At 40.1% G+C, this 13,136-nt stretch overlaps 2 protein-coding genes and 1 pseudogene across 2 annotated transcripts; 1 reads left to right on the top strand and 2 right to left on the bottom strand.

Annotated features, from left to right (window-relative positions):
• Positions 1 to 1,534: 1,534 nt before the first annotated feature.
• Positions 1,535 to 4,706, bottom strand: LOC104698745 (DExH-box ATP-dependent RNA helicase DExH12 pseudogene; annotated as a pseudogene).
• Positions 4,707 to 4,733: 27 nt separating this feature from the next.
• Positions 4,734 to 5,196, top strand: LOC147942323 (putative F-box/kelch-repeat protein At3g24610). Its single transcript, XM_087456015.1, has 2 exons — positions 4,734 to 4,891; positions 4,947 to 5,196. The coding sequence occupies exons 1-2, from the start codon at positions 4,734 to 4,736 to the stop codon at positions 5,194 to 5,196; spliced, it is 408 nt and encodes a 135-aa protein (XP_087312141.1).
• A 2,448-nt stretch (positions 5,197 to 7,644) lies between these two features.
• On the bottom strand, positions 7,645 to 9,373 carry LOC147942322 (calcium-transporting ATPase 10, plasma membrane-type-like). Its single transcript, XM_087453704.1, has 6 exons — positions 9,240 to 9,373; positions 8,983 to 9,071; positions 8,780 to 8,850; positions 8,267 to 8,683; positions 8,094 to 8,174; positions 7,645 to 7,779 (listed from the first exon to the last, which is right to left on the bottom strand). Exons 1-4 carry the CDS (start codon positions 9,266 to 9,268, stop codon positions 8,642 to 8,644), a joined length of 231 nt encoding a protein of 76 aa, XP_087309830.1. The 5' UTR covers positions 9,269 to 9,373; the 3' UTR covers positions 7,645 to 7,779; positions 8,094 to 8,174; positions 8,267 to 8,641.
• Between the last annotated feature and the right edge of the window lie 3,763 nt (positions 9,374 to 13,136).

Here is a 13,136-nt window from a genome sequence, read left to right as displayed (position 1 = left end):
TGTGCTCTCTCATATAAAGAAGTCAGCCTGCCCCCAAATTGAAACACCGAATCATAATTCAACAAACCAACATAAAATGCCTTCAGCATGTTCCCTCTTTGTTAATGGAACGTACCTACCCTTACAGCGTGATCCTAAACGAAGAAGATAGTTGGAATATTTCAGCAAAGGTTCCCTTATTCCTACTTTATCATCTGGCTTGCTGAACGGTGACTTAAATGTCTTGTACAACTCAAACATGAGAGATGAACTTGTTGTTTGTCTGTCCTCCAAGCTGTTCCATATTATCCTCCAAGCAAATCTGCATAGAAAATTAAATAATTATCAATGGGCTCTCTTTACGGCAAAATCTTGTCATATAGAATAGTTTTGTGATTACAAAGCACAATTACTCAACTAAGCTAAAGTGGAACTACTGCAGTATGAATACAATAGATCAAGCAGAGTGTACTCAAAGATGAAAAACTTCAAATCTCAGAACAAATGTCCCTGGGAAATGGATTTTACCAATGTTGGAGATCAATCCTTGATTAATCCACAAATTGGCATCAACAGAGGAATTGAAGAAGAAGAGCGTGGATGTGTTTAAATGAAGAAGAAGAAGAAGAGAAGTCACGATTGAAAGAAGAAGAAGAAGGATTAAGGTGTTGGGCCTCTTTTTGGTTAGTCAAGCCCATATGTTAATGGGTAGTTGTTAGCTTATGAAACTATAGGTTAAAAGCTTAACCTAAGTAATAAATATGTTGTAAAGTGTGTAATGAATGTCAAGAAAGCTTAAGATAAAAGATGAGAGGCTGCTAAACAGTAACTACGAACAACCAACAATATCAATATCAGTAAATCTAACGACACTATTACTCCAGCAAAGCATACCTTAATCTATAAACAATCCAAGCTCTTCTTCTTCGAGACAGACTTGTAGAGCAGCTCACAAACTCACGCCAGTAGCCACATAACAGTCCCTTGAAAAAGCCACGACCTTAGAATACTTACTTCACCAGCTAAACCCTCTCCATTAAACTAACATCCTCCTCAACTAAAGCCAGAAACCGCTGGAACAAGTAATACAATTACAAGCAAGACAAACCCTTTTTTGGTTTATTCAGAGGGTCAAGAAGCTTTGGACGGAGGTCCTTCAATGGCGGCTTCGTTGAGGCAAAATTGAAAGAGAGGTTTTGGAGTGAAACTCAAAATAGATTTAGACAAAAGTTTTTTTCCGTTACCTCTTTAACTAATTGAACACTGCTGTTATGTAATCTCTTAAGCAATCTCAGCTTTCAAAGTCATAAAACTCAAATTAGTTTTGACATTGGCTCCTCTGTCAAGTTTGGTCCAATGCATGATGTACAAATGAGTAATCTAAACGGTTTTTGTAGTAATAGACTAATCGTAGTATTCCTTAAAGGTCAAACAGAGGGATATTTTAAGACAAGAAAAACGATTACACCTTAATATTTATTCTCAGAAAAGTTGTGATTGCAGAGATCCAAACGGTATGGAGACTATTTGGAAGACAAGTTACCATTCCCCAGAATCAGCATATGGCCTGTATAATATCATTCTTCCATGTGATTACCAGCGCAAGATCCTTTGACATCAACCGTAAAAGAGTACTCTTGGTCACAGCCCTTCTAAGAGTCGCACATGAAGTATAATGTGTATGACTTTTCTCCCGGTTCACTCGGTACTGTGAAATCCAGATTCACCTTTGCTTTCCATTGCAATGAGACACGCTTGATAGCCAGCAACTGGTTTGTCTTGGTGTCTCCCACAACCAGCCACCATCCTTCTTCTTTGGTCTTGGGATACCTGAGTGAATCCACGGGTCCCACTTCTGTCCTCCCCTTTATGTCTCTCTCAAGCATCACTTGCAGTGTAATCACTTTCCCTGGGGTCACCTCTTCACTGCCCACAACCTCATAACTAAGCTCGATGTTTGGAAAGCGGTTGCAGAATCTTGCAATGTCTAGAAGCTGAGCGTTTTCCATCTTGAGAAGCTCTTGGCGTTCTACGTCCTCCATCTCCACAAGATCGAAAACAGTTTCAATATTTTTCCCCGGATTCTCTTAACACCTCCTGGCCAAGTACTTTGTGAAGTGAGGGAGCTGCAGAAGCATGGAGTCCTGCTCCCACATGCCTTGAGTTACCATCTGGCTTACTTCCATAGCTAACACAGCAAGCTTCAGCCAGCCATTGCTTGATATCACATCAACCATCGGTTGAAGAAGTCTGGTTGCAGATATAAGGACATCACATTGATCCATTACCAAGTTCCCGCCGATGTTTTGCCTTGAGAAATGCGCTTGAAGAAGCACGTTTGCCTTCACATGAGGGTCTGTGCAGTTTTGGTTTTCAAAAGAGAACCTCTGGTGATTGATTAGTCTCCGAACTGTTTCCTCTTCCCCAGGACGTATAGGGATCAAGTCATACTCCGAAGCTGATGTTAAGATCTCAAGAAGACCCTTAGTGCTTAACGGTGGTACAACTGATGTAATAATAGGAAGCAATCATACCAAGGTTGAGAGGAGAGAGTTCCGTCTCATCTTCTATCTCAATGCATTTACTGGCTTCAAGATCAGACAAGGTATTCTCAACCAGCTCTGTTAAGTGATCAGACAAATGCTTGTGGCTAACACCTTGGAGATTGTAGTAGTTAGGGTTCTGGAGAAGCCTCCTGTACATGAAAGTCCACGTAAGATAATCCACAGCATCTTGCTTGTTCTCTATAACCCCAACAACCACTTCTGAATTGAAATTATCATGCAAGAAATACTGGAGATGACTTTCCACATGTAAGGCTTCGTACAGAAACTTCTTGTAATACTCTCTTCGTGGTGCGTGACAAAAGATCACACACTTCCCGGAGTTGTCAAGAAGCGGTCGGCTAGCAAGCCCCATCATCTAAAGTAGATCGGAGACGGGATAATCAGAATGTGAATTTTCCCTCACATCGTGATACTGTGTCCCCATTATGACTACGTGAAATGCGCAGTTAATGGAGTGCCCCAACACAATGAATTGCTCATCACACAAGCCTGAATCCGGCCAGATTCAAAGAGCTGTATCACAATCTCTTGATCTAGACTGCTTAAACCCTCATGCAAGTACCCAATACCATGGCGCAGTGTCTCCTTAAGTGTTTCCTCACGGATTTGGCTAACAAAAGGGTCGACTTCTTCCAGTTTTCCTATCAAGAATTCAGGACTCTATGGACTATCCATGTGAGAATAAGCCATCAGGTCCACAGCAGTCAAGAGAACATGTTTACAGCTAGGGACAAAAACAATAGCCGGTTTCTTGTTCTTGGCATGCCGGACTATGGCGGTGTAGGTTGGCTTGGTAATCGCCTGCATCATGGCTTGAAAACTGGATATATCCACTCCCTGAATGTGGATCTCCAGTGGAACAGGACGGACTCCGGGAGGGAAGTTGAAAAGGCTGTGGGAACTGACCCCAATCCATTCTCCAAGATCTTTCGCATTTGCAAGGGAAGTAGATAGCGCAACAATCCTGATCTTGTTATAGACCTTACTTGAAATATATCTCATTCTGGAGACGATTACCTCCAACACTGGACCACCTTGACCTCTAATTAGATGGAGTTCGTCAATGATGAAAAGACTAGCCTGTTGAACGTAGATTCTCTGTTTCCACCTGCGGGAAAGAGCATCCCATTTCTCAGGAGTACTGATGATTATCTGACCTTTCTCAAGCAGCTTAAGATCCAACGTTGACTCCCCAGTTAGCTTAACAACCTGTAAACCAAGACCCTTCCCAAACTTCCTCTCCCAGATACGAAACTGCTTCTCAGCAATAGCCTCAAGCGGTGCAATATAAACAGCACGCATTACAGCATCAGGTCCTTCTTGATGATTCTTCAGAATAGCAAACTCCACACTAATAGTTTTCCCACTTCCCGTTGGAGCAGCGACCAACACATTGTCGTTCATGTTATACAAAACAGTAAAGACCTGAGTCTGCACTGGGTTGAAATGCTTGAAATCCTGATATAGTCTCTCATAATTTGGATTCCTTAACGCTGTCACTGGGAGGGGCTGCAAGTCCAGTAGCTCCGTTGGAGGTGGATACTTTTCTGGAAGAATAAGATGTCTGAAAGATACAGGCAACACAGTCTGCGAGCCAAGCCACTTGTCTGAAACCATACGGACACAATACTGAGCTGGCAGCGGTTCAAAGATTGGCATAGTGAAGTTCAAAGTGTGATCCTCACCAATACACTGCTTCTTCAAAAGAAAATACTCGTGATGAAGGATCTTTTCACCATCATTATCTTCCACAATTATCCAAAACGGCTCAACATAATTATGAATTTTGTCGTCCCACTGGAAATCAGGTGTAACTGTGAGCTCCACCCGTAGAACCGATCGAGTAATAGGCAGAACATGTGCAGAAAGAATCAATTTTGGGACCTGGTCTACGAAAAAGCTCTCCTAAATCCTGTGACGATAGATCACAGTATCTCACCCACACCAAATCCTTCTAATCCAACCACATCAAAATCTCACTGGGAATTCCGTGAAACTGACGAAGGGGTGTCTTTGTCGCTTGAATCCAAAGTCTCTTTCCCTGGGCATTCCATGACAGTGTGGTGTGGGATCAAAACGTTTACGCTGTGGATGGAAGAGAAAGGACTTTTTACTACTTGCCGAGTGAAAGTAAATGGGGAAGAGGCAAGAGTATGTCATTTGATAGGTAACCGTAGAGATTGGTGTATGATTGATAATTTGATCTACTGTGTCAGTAAAAAGGGAAGAGTATATTGGTATGAGGCAAAGGACTTGGATTGGCGTGAAGGTGAAGGTGAAGGTGAAGATGAAGGTGAACCAGAGGGGATGTTTTCTAATGAGGTCAAGGATCTGGACTCTCTGAGGTTAAAACTCTCTAGTTATTATCTCGTCAACTTTGATAAGCATAGTGTTGCTCAGTGGGAACAATTTTCCTTCTTGCTGGCGCCGGACTCGGACTCGACTCATAGACTTACTTCCCGGGTCCAGACTCACCAACTCTGGTCCCAACATTGTACTCTTTTGGGATGCTACGTGTGCGGAGATCTCCTTAAGGAGACTAGGAGGCGAGATTTGGGGCAATATCGAGTGGTCTAATGCTGTCATGACCATTCATCATCGTATGGCAGATCGCTACAAGGTCTTTTATTCTGCTTCTGTCACTTTGTGAAGAATATCATGTCTTGTTTTAAACTCTTATTTATGAATCTGTCTCTGTTGCAATATTATCTAACTTGTTTGAGCTTCTCAATTTGATTTTTCTTGTTATAATAGTTTCATGCTCGTCCTTTCTAATTACATATATGCACTTCTACATCTCCCCAACATGGGGGTCAGACTCTTCTAATCTGATTCAGAAAACAAACACCAAAAGTAACTTGCTTGCAGAAACACTCTGTTTTTCCAAGAGCTTCTCATCTGCATTTGTTGTTACTGAGCTTGTGCAAGCTCTGTTTCCTTGCTATTGGTATCTGTGTTTCTGCACATGTATTGATTAAGTTACAGACGGATATACATGTCACTGAGTTGTTTGATGAAACAAAAAGGTTTGAGTATTGCCTCACCGTAGATTATGAATCTCTGCCTGTACTTGCACCACCTCAAAAGAAGCACCTCAACGCACTCACTCAAGATTGTCAAGACCTTATACGAACTCATGCTATCTATCACAAAGTTAAACAAATTCAAATCCTAAAATTGAAAGCCAAAAGAGAACGAACCAAATATTTGCTTTTCTAAAACCATAAGTACTAAGACAGATTAGGAACCGAATTAATACATACATGGACTTACTTGGGAAGAGGAGTGTTAAGGACGACGTGCACCAGAGAGGCTCCAAAATCCAATCATCATGCCCCTGATAAAGTAAATTCATATCTAAATGTTGAGACCTCAAGATGTTGTTGTATACAACTCAAGTTTTAGATGACACAGTCAGTAATTCAATGTTGTTGTTGATATAAACACTAAGTCAACATATTAAAGACAAAGAATAAACCATAGGATGCTGACAAATCATGAAATCTTCTCAACTGTTACAGCATATATAACATATGATTTTTTTTTTTTTTTGGTCAAAAATATAACATATGAATTTAAAGCTTTGATTAAGGGGTAAAAAAATTACCTGATCAAAATCAGACACCGTCTCTACCACGTACACCAATCAAAACAGAAGCAACACCACTATAATATTGAAAAGAGAAAACTAACATTTACCTAAGATCAGATCATTCATATACACACCACTTACCACCAAAAATGCCTTGATTCAAGAATTCATATACTTACATGCTTGAAAAGGGGTCGAATTTCCAATTAATATTATGTTTTCTGCAAACAAAGTCATAAATTCGTTAGGTCAAAGACAATATACAATCTGAAGAAAAACATACAAAATTTCAAAATTTGATTATACAAATGGTACTAAAGATATATGTGAAGTGGATTGCAAGTGGTAAGTGCCCCTAAACGAGATTTGGTTTTATGTCTTACAAAGCCATTAAACATGCCTTAAAAGAATTTTTACCCTCCATCATTTTTGCAGATTGAATTCTCCATATAATTTAAGCAGAGCTATTGAATTTTTCTCAGGACATCATAGTCCAAGCCTTAACAAAGACTGATCTTTTAGCAGAGATTGAAGTTTCTGTCAAGCTGTCCCAGCCCAGCAAGATAGTAGAGATTGTATTGACAGGACCTTTTTATTACTAATTACCGATGGGACAATTTTCTCAAGTTAGAAACCGGACAAACACAATCATATAATGTGTTCTGTACCCCTTTCCTTTGGGTTTTGAAGAAAACATCAAACTTTAAAACCGAATTATAGAGCTAATTAATCTAACCGTTACAAAATGGAAACGAAACTGGGCTTAATTTTAATGGGCTTATAAAATATTGGCCCATATCTTCGTTTAAGGTTTTTTTTTTTACTTTCTCAAGAATTATAGAGTAAGAAAGTAAGAAAGCTATTTGAGAATTTGAGTTAATTACACTTTTGTGTTAGGATGAAAACTTATGTATCTTCGAGTTATGATTTGATTAATTCCTTATAGGGGTGTCAAACGTGCATGCCCGCGCCGGAACGGACTGACCGTGACGTAGGCCCGGCCCTTCACCCATTTTTATGACACATGGGTGTTGGGCCTCCATATTTTTTTGAGATTTTTAATAACAAAAATAGGTCTCAAAAAATATTTTTACTGCAAAAATAGGCCTCAATTTTATGAAAGTTATAGATTTGGTCTCAAATTTTAAATTTATCTATTTTTTTATTGCAAAAATATGCCTCATTTTCCGAAATTTTAAGATTTAGTTTCAGTTTTATTTTTTTATCTATAAAATCCATTAAAAAGTAATTGTTTTGTATTGGGCCACAAATTTCACTGGACCGGCCCTGCCGTGACGGTCCCGTATTTTCAGTGATCCGCTGTGGACAGGTCCGCCACGGGCGGCGAGTGATGTATCACTGCCCATGCCCGCTCCGCCTAGCTCTGCGGACTAACGGGTATGCCCGCAGGCATTGAGAACCATACTATCAATGTGTGCGTCTGTTGACTCTGTTCTTGTCATCCTCTGTTTCATCATTCGTATATTAAGTTGTACTCTTAATCCATAAGGAAATTTCTCGTGTGATTTGGGAGTTTTGACCCAAGAAGAAGTGTGATCCCTCATTCTTTAATAACAACATACCAAATTAGTGATCAGCTCCAGCCCCTTCTGCTCCCACGGTCTCTGAATCTTTGGAGCCCTGTTTCCACAGTATCAACCCTCGTTAATAACAAGTTTACAAACATCATATATATTTAATCAATGAGACAAATATAAGTATAGTGAGAACTTCAACAATGTGCCTTCGTATCTATTAAGTGGACATTGATTTTCTCCTTTGTTTCTCAGATGGAATAAGAAAGACAAAAAAAAATGAGATGTGAGATAGCAAAATTTTTAAGTGGAGAGAGAGAGAGAAGAAGGTACAGGCCAACAAACACTATGAAGGCATCGTATAATAACAAGCAATAGCTGTCAACTAACTTTATCAGATTTTATCTCATTCGGTAGTACCTTCAGTAGAACAGGAAACTGAAAATTCCTCGCAAGTTCCAATCCTTTACAGGCTACATAGAAATCAGAAAGGCTTCGTGCCTGAAAAAGAAACATTTATCCCTTGTTATACAAAAAAGAGTGACAAGTGAAAATATACATCAACAAAACAGTCCAACAACACACATGCTGACCCGCACGCTTGTATATTTCGAGGGAATTGATAGCTTCATGTTTTGGCATTTCAAAGAACTCACCCGCCAAAGCGAATAACATCACCAACAAGAAAATCCACAAAAAAACCTTTTTATCCACCTGCAGAGATATGACTAAATGAGCTTTTCACATAATCGGTCAACTTTTTATCAAGGATTAAATGAGCTACTTGAAGTTGAAGTTGGATAAACCTTTTTATCAAGGATTAAATGAGCTTTTCACAAAACTACTTCAAGTTGGATTAAATGAGTTATAAACAAGTCACTATAAGCCAGCTAATCAAAGCTTAATCAAAAGATATGTGAGCAAACCATCATCGGTATCAAGGAATCAGGAACCATATCTGATATCACCTATGAGACGAACTGCAGGAACAGGACACCATCTGCAGGTACCTGTAGCATTGATAAAAAACCCACAAATTGTGAAGTTTCACGACAAACATGCCAAAGAAAGATTTCAGTCAAAAATGACGAACTGAAGGAACAGACCTCTAGATGTACGTTTTTCTTCTCCTTGCTTAACTTTTCAAATTGACAAGAGTGCTTGTACTCGATTCTAGCTGCATAATGGGAGGAAAAACAATATAAATCTGGTTGTTTCCATATTCTATCACTAAAAATATATTACACCAGTCTTCTTGAATCTCAAACAGAAACATACATTACAATGAAAAGCAGCAGAAGCAACTTACTCGAATGAGAAGAAGAGATAGTAATAGCAAAGAGAATCTCCATAAGCTCGAACCAAGCTTGCTCATTCAGCCTCTCGACTTCTGCTTCTCTAAGTGATCCCAAGAAGACGAATTTGACCAAATGCCAGAGATTGAGCATAAGAACCAAACACATATTGAGAAGCAGCACTGAGACTTAAATTCACAATTTCTATAACTCTTGCTAGTACAATTTGAAATCATCTGACCATAAAAATCATTTCTAAATCTCTAATTACCTTGTTAGTTTTAGAAATTGAGAAGACATGGTAAGTGGGACTGTCAAGAACAAAATAACTTTGCTTCTGCTGCTTGGGTCTTGAACTTCTTTTATTTTTTTCCAATGGCTCCAAAGAGAATCTAGCACTGAAAACATCATATACATCCAAAAATATTATTTGGTTTTTATCCTTAATAATAAACATGTTTTTGTCTTTCTTAGTAGAGAGACAATTACTGAACATTCCATCATTCTTGGTGAGATTCTTGAATTTTTACACATGTTAAAAGAAGCATATTAAATTTTGATTTTAAATATATCATTTTTACCATTTACAATTTTTTATAACTCTAAACGAATAAAAAATATTATTTTCTGAATTTACAATTCATCATCATCTACTAGTAAAAAATGCGTAGATAATTTAACTACATTTTTGAAATATTTTTACTAAAAAAATGGATTAATAAGCGACTGAGAGAGTAAATTATTTTTATAATAATATTTTCCAGGACATGAGGATTTGGTAGGGAACTCATTGAGGATTTGAAACGACAATTAGAGGTGGCGTTGGCTGATGACTCAGTACCTCCATCTCAAATTTCGGAGTCACAAAATCGTTTACGCCAGGCGTATGGGGATGAGGAGATATATTGGTATCAGAAGAGTCGGAATAATTGGATGCGGCTAGGGGACAAAAATTCCGCATATTTTCATGCCTTAACAAAGCAGCGCAGAGCTCGTAATCGGATCACTGGTTTGTTCTCTAAGGATGACATCTGGTCGACCGAGGATGTGGATATTTGTAATACTGCGGTATCGTATTTTGACGAATTATTTACCTCCACAAATCCGGCTAATTTTGAGGAGGCCCTAAGGGAGGTTAATTCGGTGATTACGGCGGAGGATAATGAGCAGCTCACCGGCCCTGCAACGGAGGCTGAAGTCAAGTCGGCTCTATTTATGATGCACCCGGATAAAGTCCCTGGTCCAGACGGGATGACAGCTTTGTTTTACCAAAAAGCATGGAGTATCGTTAAGACGGACCTTGTTGGTTTGGTTAATCGGTTTTTTGTGGAAGGAGTCTTTGATAAGGATCTCAATCGCACTCATATTTGTCTTATTCCAAAGGTGGCCAAGCCAACTCGTATGGCAGAACTACGTCTGATTAGTTTGTGTACCGTTGGTTATAAGATTATTTCTAAGATATTGTGTCAGCGGCTTAAGAAGGTTTTACCTGGTCTTATCTCTGAAACTCAATCAGCTTTTGTTCCAGGTAGGTTGATCTCAGACAATATCCTTATTGCTCAAGAGATGTTTCATGGTTTACGTACAAATCCGTCATGTAAAGGGAAATTTATGGCCATAAAAACGGACATGAGTAAGGCATATGATAGGGTTGAGTGGGATTTTGTGGCAGCTTTGTTGCAGAAAATGGGTTTTGGAGAGTCTTGGGTCTCATGGATAATGTTTTGTGTCTCCTCGGTTGAGTATAAAGTTTTAATCAATGGACAGCCGAATGGTTTGATAGTCCCGCAGAGAGGATTACGACAGGGGGATCCTTTATCCCCTTATTTGTTCATTTTATGTACAGAGGTTCTAATTGCAAATATACAGAAAGCAGAGAGGAATAAGCTTATTACAGGGATAAAGATCAATATCGCATTTGTTGTTTGCTGATGATAGTCTATTTTTCTGTAAGGCGGACAGAGATCAATGCCGGGTTATTCTAGATATCTTGCATCAGTATGAATCTGTTTCGGGACAACAAATAAATTTTTCAAAGTCCTCGGTCCAGTTTGGTCATAAGATTGATGACCAGACAAAGGCAGAGTTGCAGGATGTTCTCGGGATCCCAACTTTGGGTGGTATGGGGTCATACCTAGGATTACCTGAAAGTTTGGGTGGGGCTAAAACCAAGGTTTTCTCTTTCGTCCGAGAACGGATTCAGAGTCGGACGAATGGTTGGACAGCAAATTTTCTTTCCAAAGAAGGATGGGAGGTGATGATCAAATCTGTTGCTACTGCTGTTCCCACGTTTGTGATGTCATGTTTTCGGTTACCAAAAACAATTACATCCAAACTTACTAGTGCAGTTGCAAATTTTTGGTGGAGCACTAATGGGCAGTGGGGGGGCATGCATTGGCTAGCATGGGAGAAATTGTGTGTTAGCAAACAATTGGGTGGACTTGGATTTAGAAATGTGGATGACTTTAACTCGGCATTATTGGCTAAGCAATTGTGGCGTCTGATTGATGTTCCGGACTCACTGTTTGCCAGGGTTTTTAAAAGTAGATATTATAGGAATATGCATCCTATGGATCCGATTAGGTCATACTCTCCCTCCTATGGCTGGAGGAGTATATGTTCAGCTCGCTCTCTCGTTAATAAAGGACTTATTAAACGGGTTGGCTCGAGGGACACCATTTCTGTATGGTCTGACCCTTGGGTACCAGCTCAATTCCCGAGACCAGCTTTAAGTAAGGGCCTGGTAAAGGACCTTTCTCTTCAAATGAATCAGTTAATTGATCGACAGACAAATACTTGGCGTATGGATATGCTTAATAAGCATTTTGATCCACTGGACGTTGTTTTGGTAGGGGCTATACCTTTGGGTAGTAACCAGAAGGATGATCCCTTTGGTTGGCACTTCACAAAAACAGGGTTATATACAGTTAAATCAGGCTATCATGCTGCACGGCATGATGCATTTGGGACCTTTGCGGCAATTGGTTATGGCCCGGAAATAACTACTCTCCTTGCTAGTGTATGGCAGGTCCGATGTCCTCCTAAAATTCAACATTTTATGTGGCTAGTTTTATCTGGATGTATTTCGGTTTCGGCAAATTTGGGGCGAAGGGGTATTGTTTGTGATCTTGGTTGTGTACGGTGTGGGGCGGATGCGGAAACAATAAACCATGCACTTTTTGTGTGTCCTCCGGCCCGTCAAGTTTGGGCTCTCGCACACGTGCTCGTGGGGTCTATTGGCTTCCCAACGGATTCAGTCTATGCGAATGTTGACCACTTCTTAGGGCAACAGAATCCAGGGGCTCAGGTTACAGCTTTCCCTTGGATTATGTGGTATATTTGGAAAGCAAGGAATGCACGCGTTTATGAGAATATTGTGGAGCGGCCGGAGGATATTGTTAGGATAGCAGAGGGCAAAGCTTCAGCGTGGCAGCAGGCTCAGGTAGAGGTTGATCAAGAGACCCTCCCTGCTAACCCTGTCATTCCAAGGATCCCTGTTAGGGGGGCCACTGCTCCCCTCCCAACGGTTTTTTCAGGATAGCGCTGCTTCATAGATGGATCTTGGAAGGTTGGTGATCCGTTTGCCGGTGCTGGATGGTGCTGTACCTCGCTCCAGACTCCTTGGCCGTTGTTGGGCGCCAAAAATTTTAGGCGAAGTTTGTCTCCTTTACATGCTGAAGTTGAAGCGTTCCTTTGGGCGATGCGATGCATGATCGGCCATGATCTCAGAGAGGTGGCGTTCTACACAGACTGTTCAGATTTGGTGAAGATGGTGTCTTCTCCTTCCGACTGGCCAGCGTTCTCGGCGTATCTCAACGACATCAAGATTGATAGGGAGGAATTTTCTTCTTTCTCTTTATCTTTAGTTTCAAGAAATGCTAATGTAAGTGCGGATTCTTTGGCACGCCAAGCGCGTATATTTCCGCATCATGTTCTGTTTGTAAACAATTTCCCACTCAATTAGCTCGTTTGAGCTGATCTGTTGTTGACAAAAAAAAAAAAATTCCAGGACGTCGGCGTTACAATAATATGTGTAGCATCAGTAATTATGTTTTTGTTTGGAAATGTGGCAATATGTTTTTGGTCTAACCAGCCATGTTTAGTGTTGTTCCTTTGTTTTTTTATTTTTACCCTGTAATATAGAACTGCTGCATATAAATTGATGAGG

Source organism: Camelina sativa, chromosome 6 (genome assembly GCF_030686135.1).
Source record: "Camelina sativa cultivar CO46 ecotype springtype chromosome 6, ASM3068613v1".
Lineage (NCBI taxonomy): Eukaryota > Viridiplantae > Streptophyta > Magnoliopsida > Brassicales > Brassicaceae > Camelina > Camelina sativa.
The sequence above is the reverse complement of the archived record's forward strand: the minus strand, read 5'-3'. Positions and strand labels throughout refer to the sequence as shown.

Excerpts from the sequence above, each read along its gene's own strand:
- LOC147942322 (XM_087453704.1), bottom strand. The coding sequence starts at position 9,268 with ATGTCTTCTCAATTTCTAAAACTAACAAG. Across the intron at positions 9,072-9,239 it reads CAATTTCTAAAACTAACAAG|AGAAGCAGAAGTCGAGAGGC; the intron begins GTAATTAGAGAT and ends GGGATCACTTAG. Across the intron at positions 8,684-8,779 it reads AGAAAAACGTACATCTAGAG|GTACCTGCAGATGGTGTCCT; the intron begins GTCTGTTCCTTC and ends TCAATGCTACAG.
- LOC147942323 (XM_087456015.1), top strand. The coding sequence starts at position 4,734 with ATGATTGATAATTTGATCTACTGTGTCAGTAAAAAGGGAAGAGTATAT. Across the intron at positions 4,892-4,946 it reads AAGGATCTGGACTCTCTGAG|TGGGAACAATTTTCCTTCTT; the intron begins GTTAAAACTCTC and ends AGTGTTGCTCAG.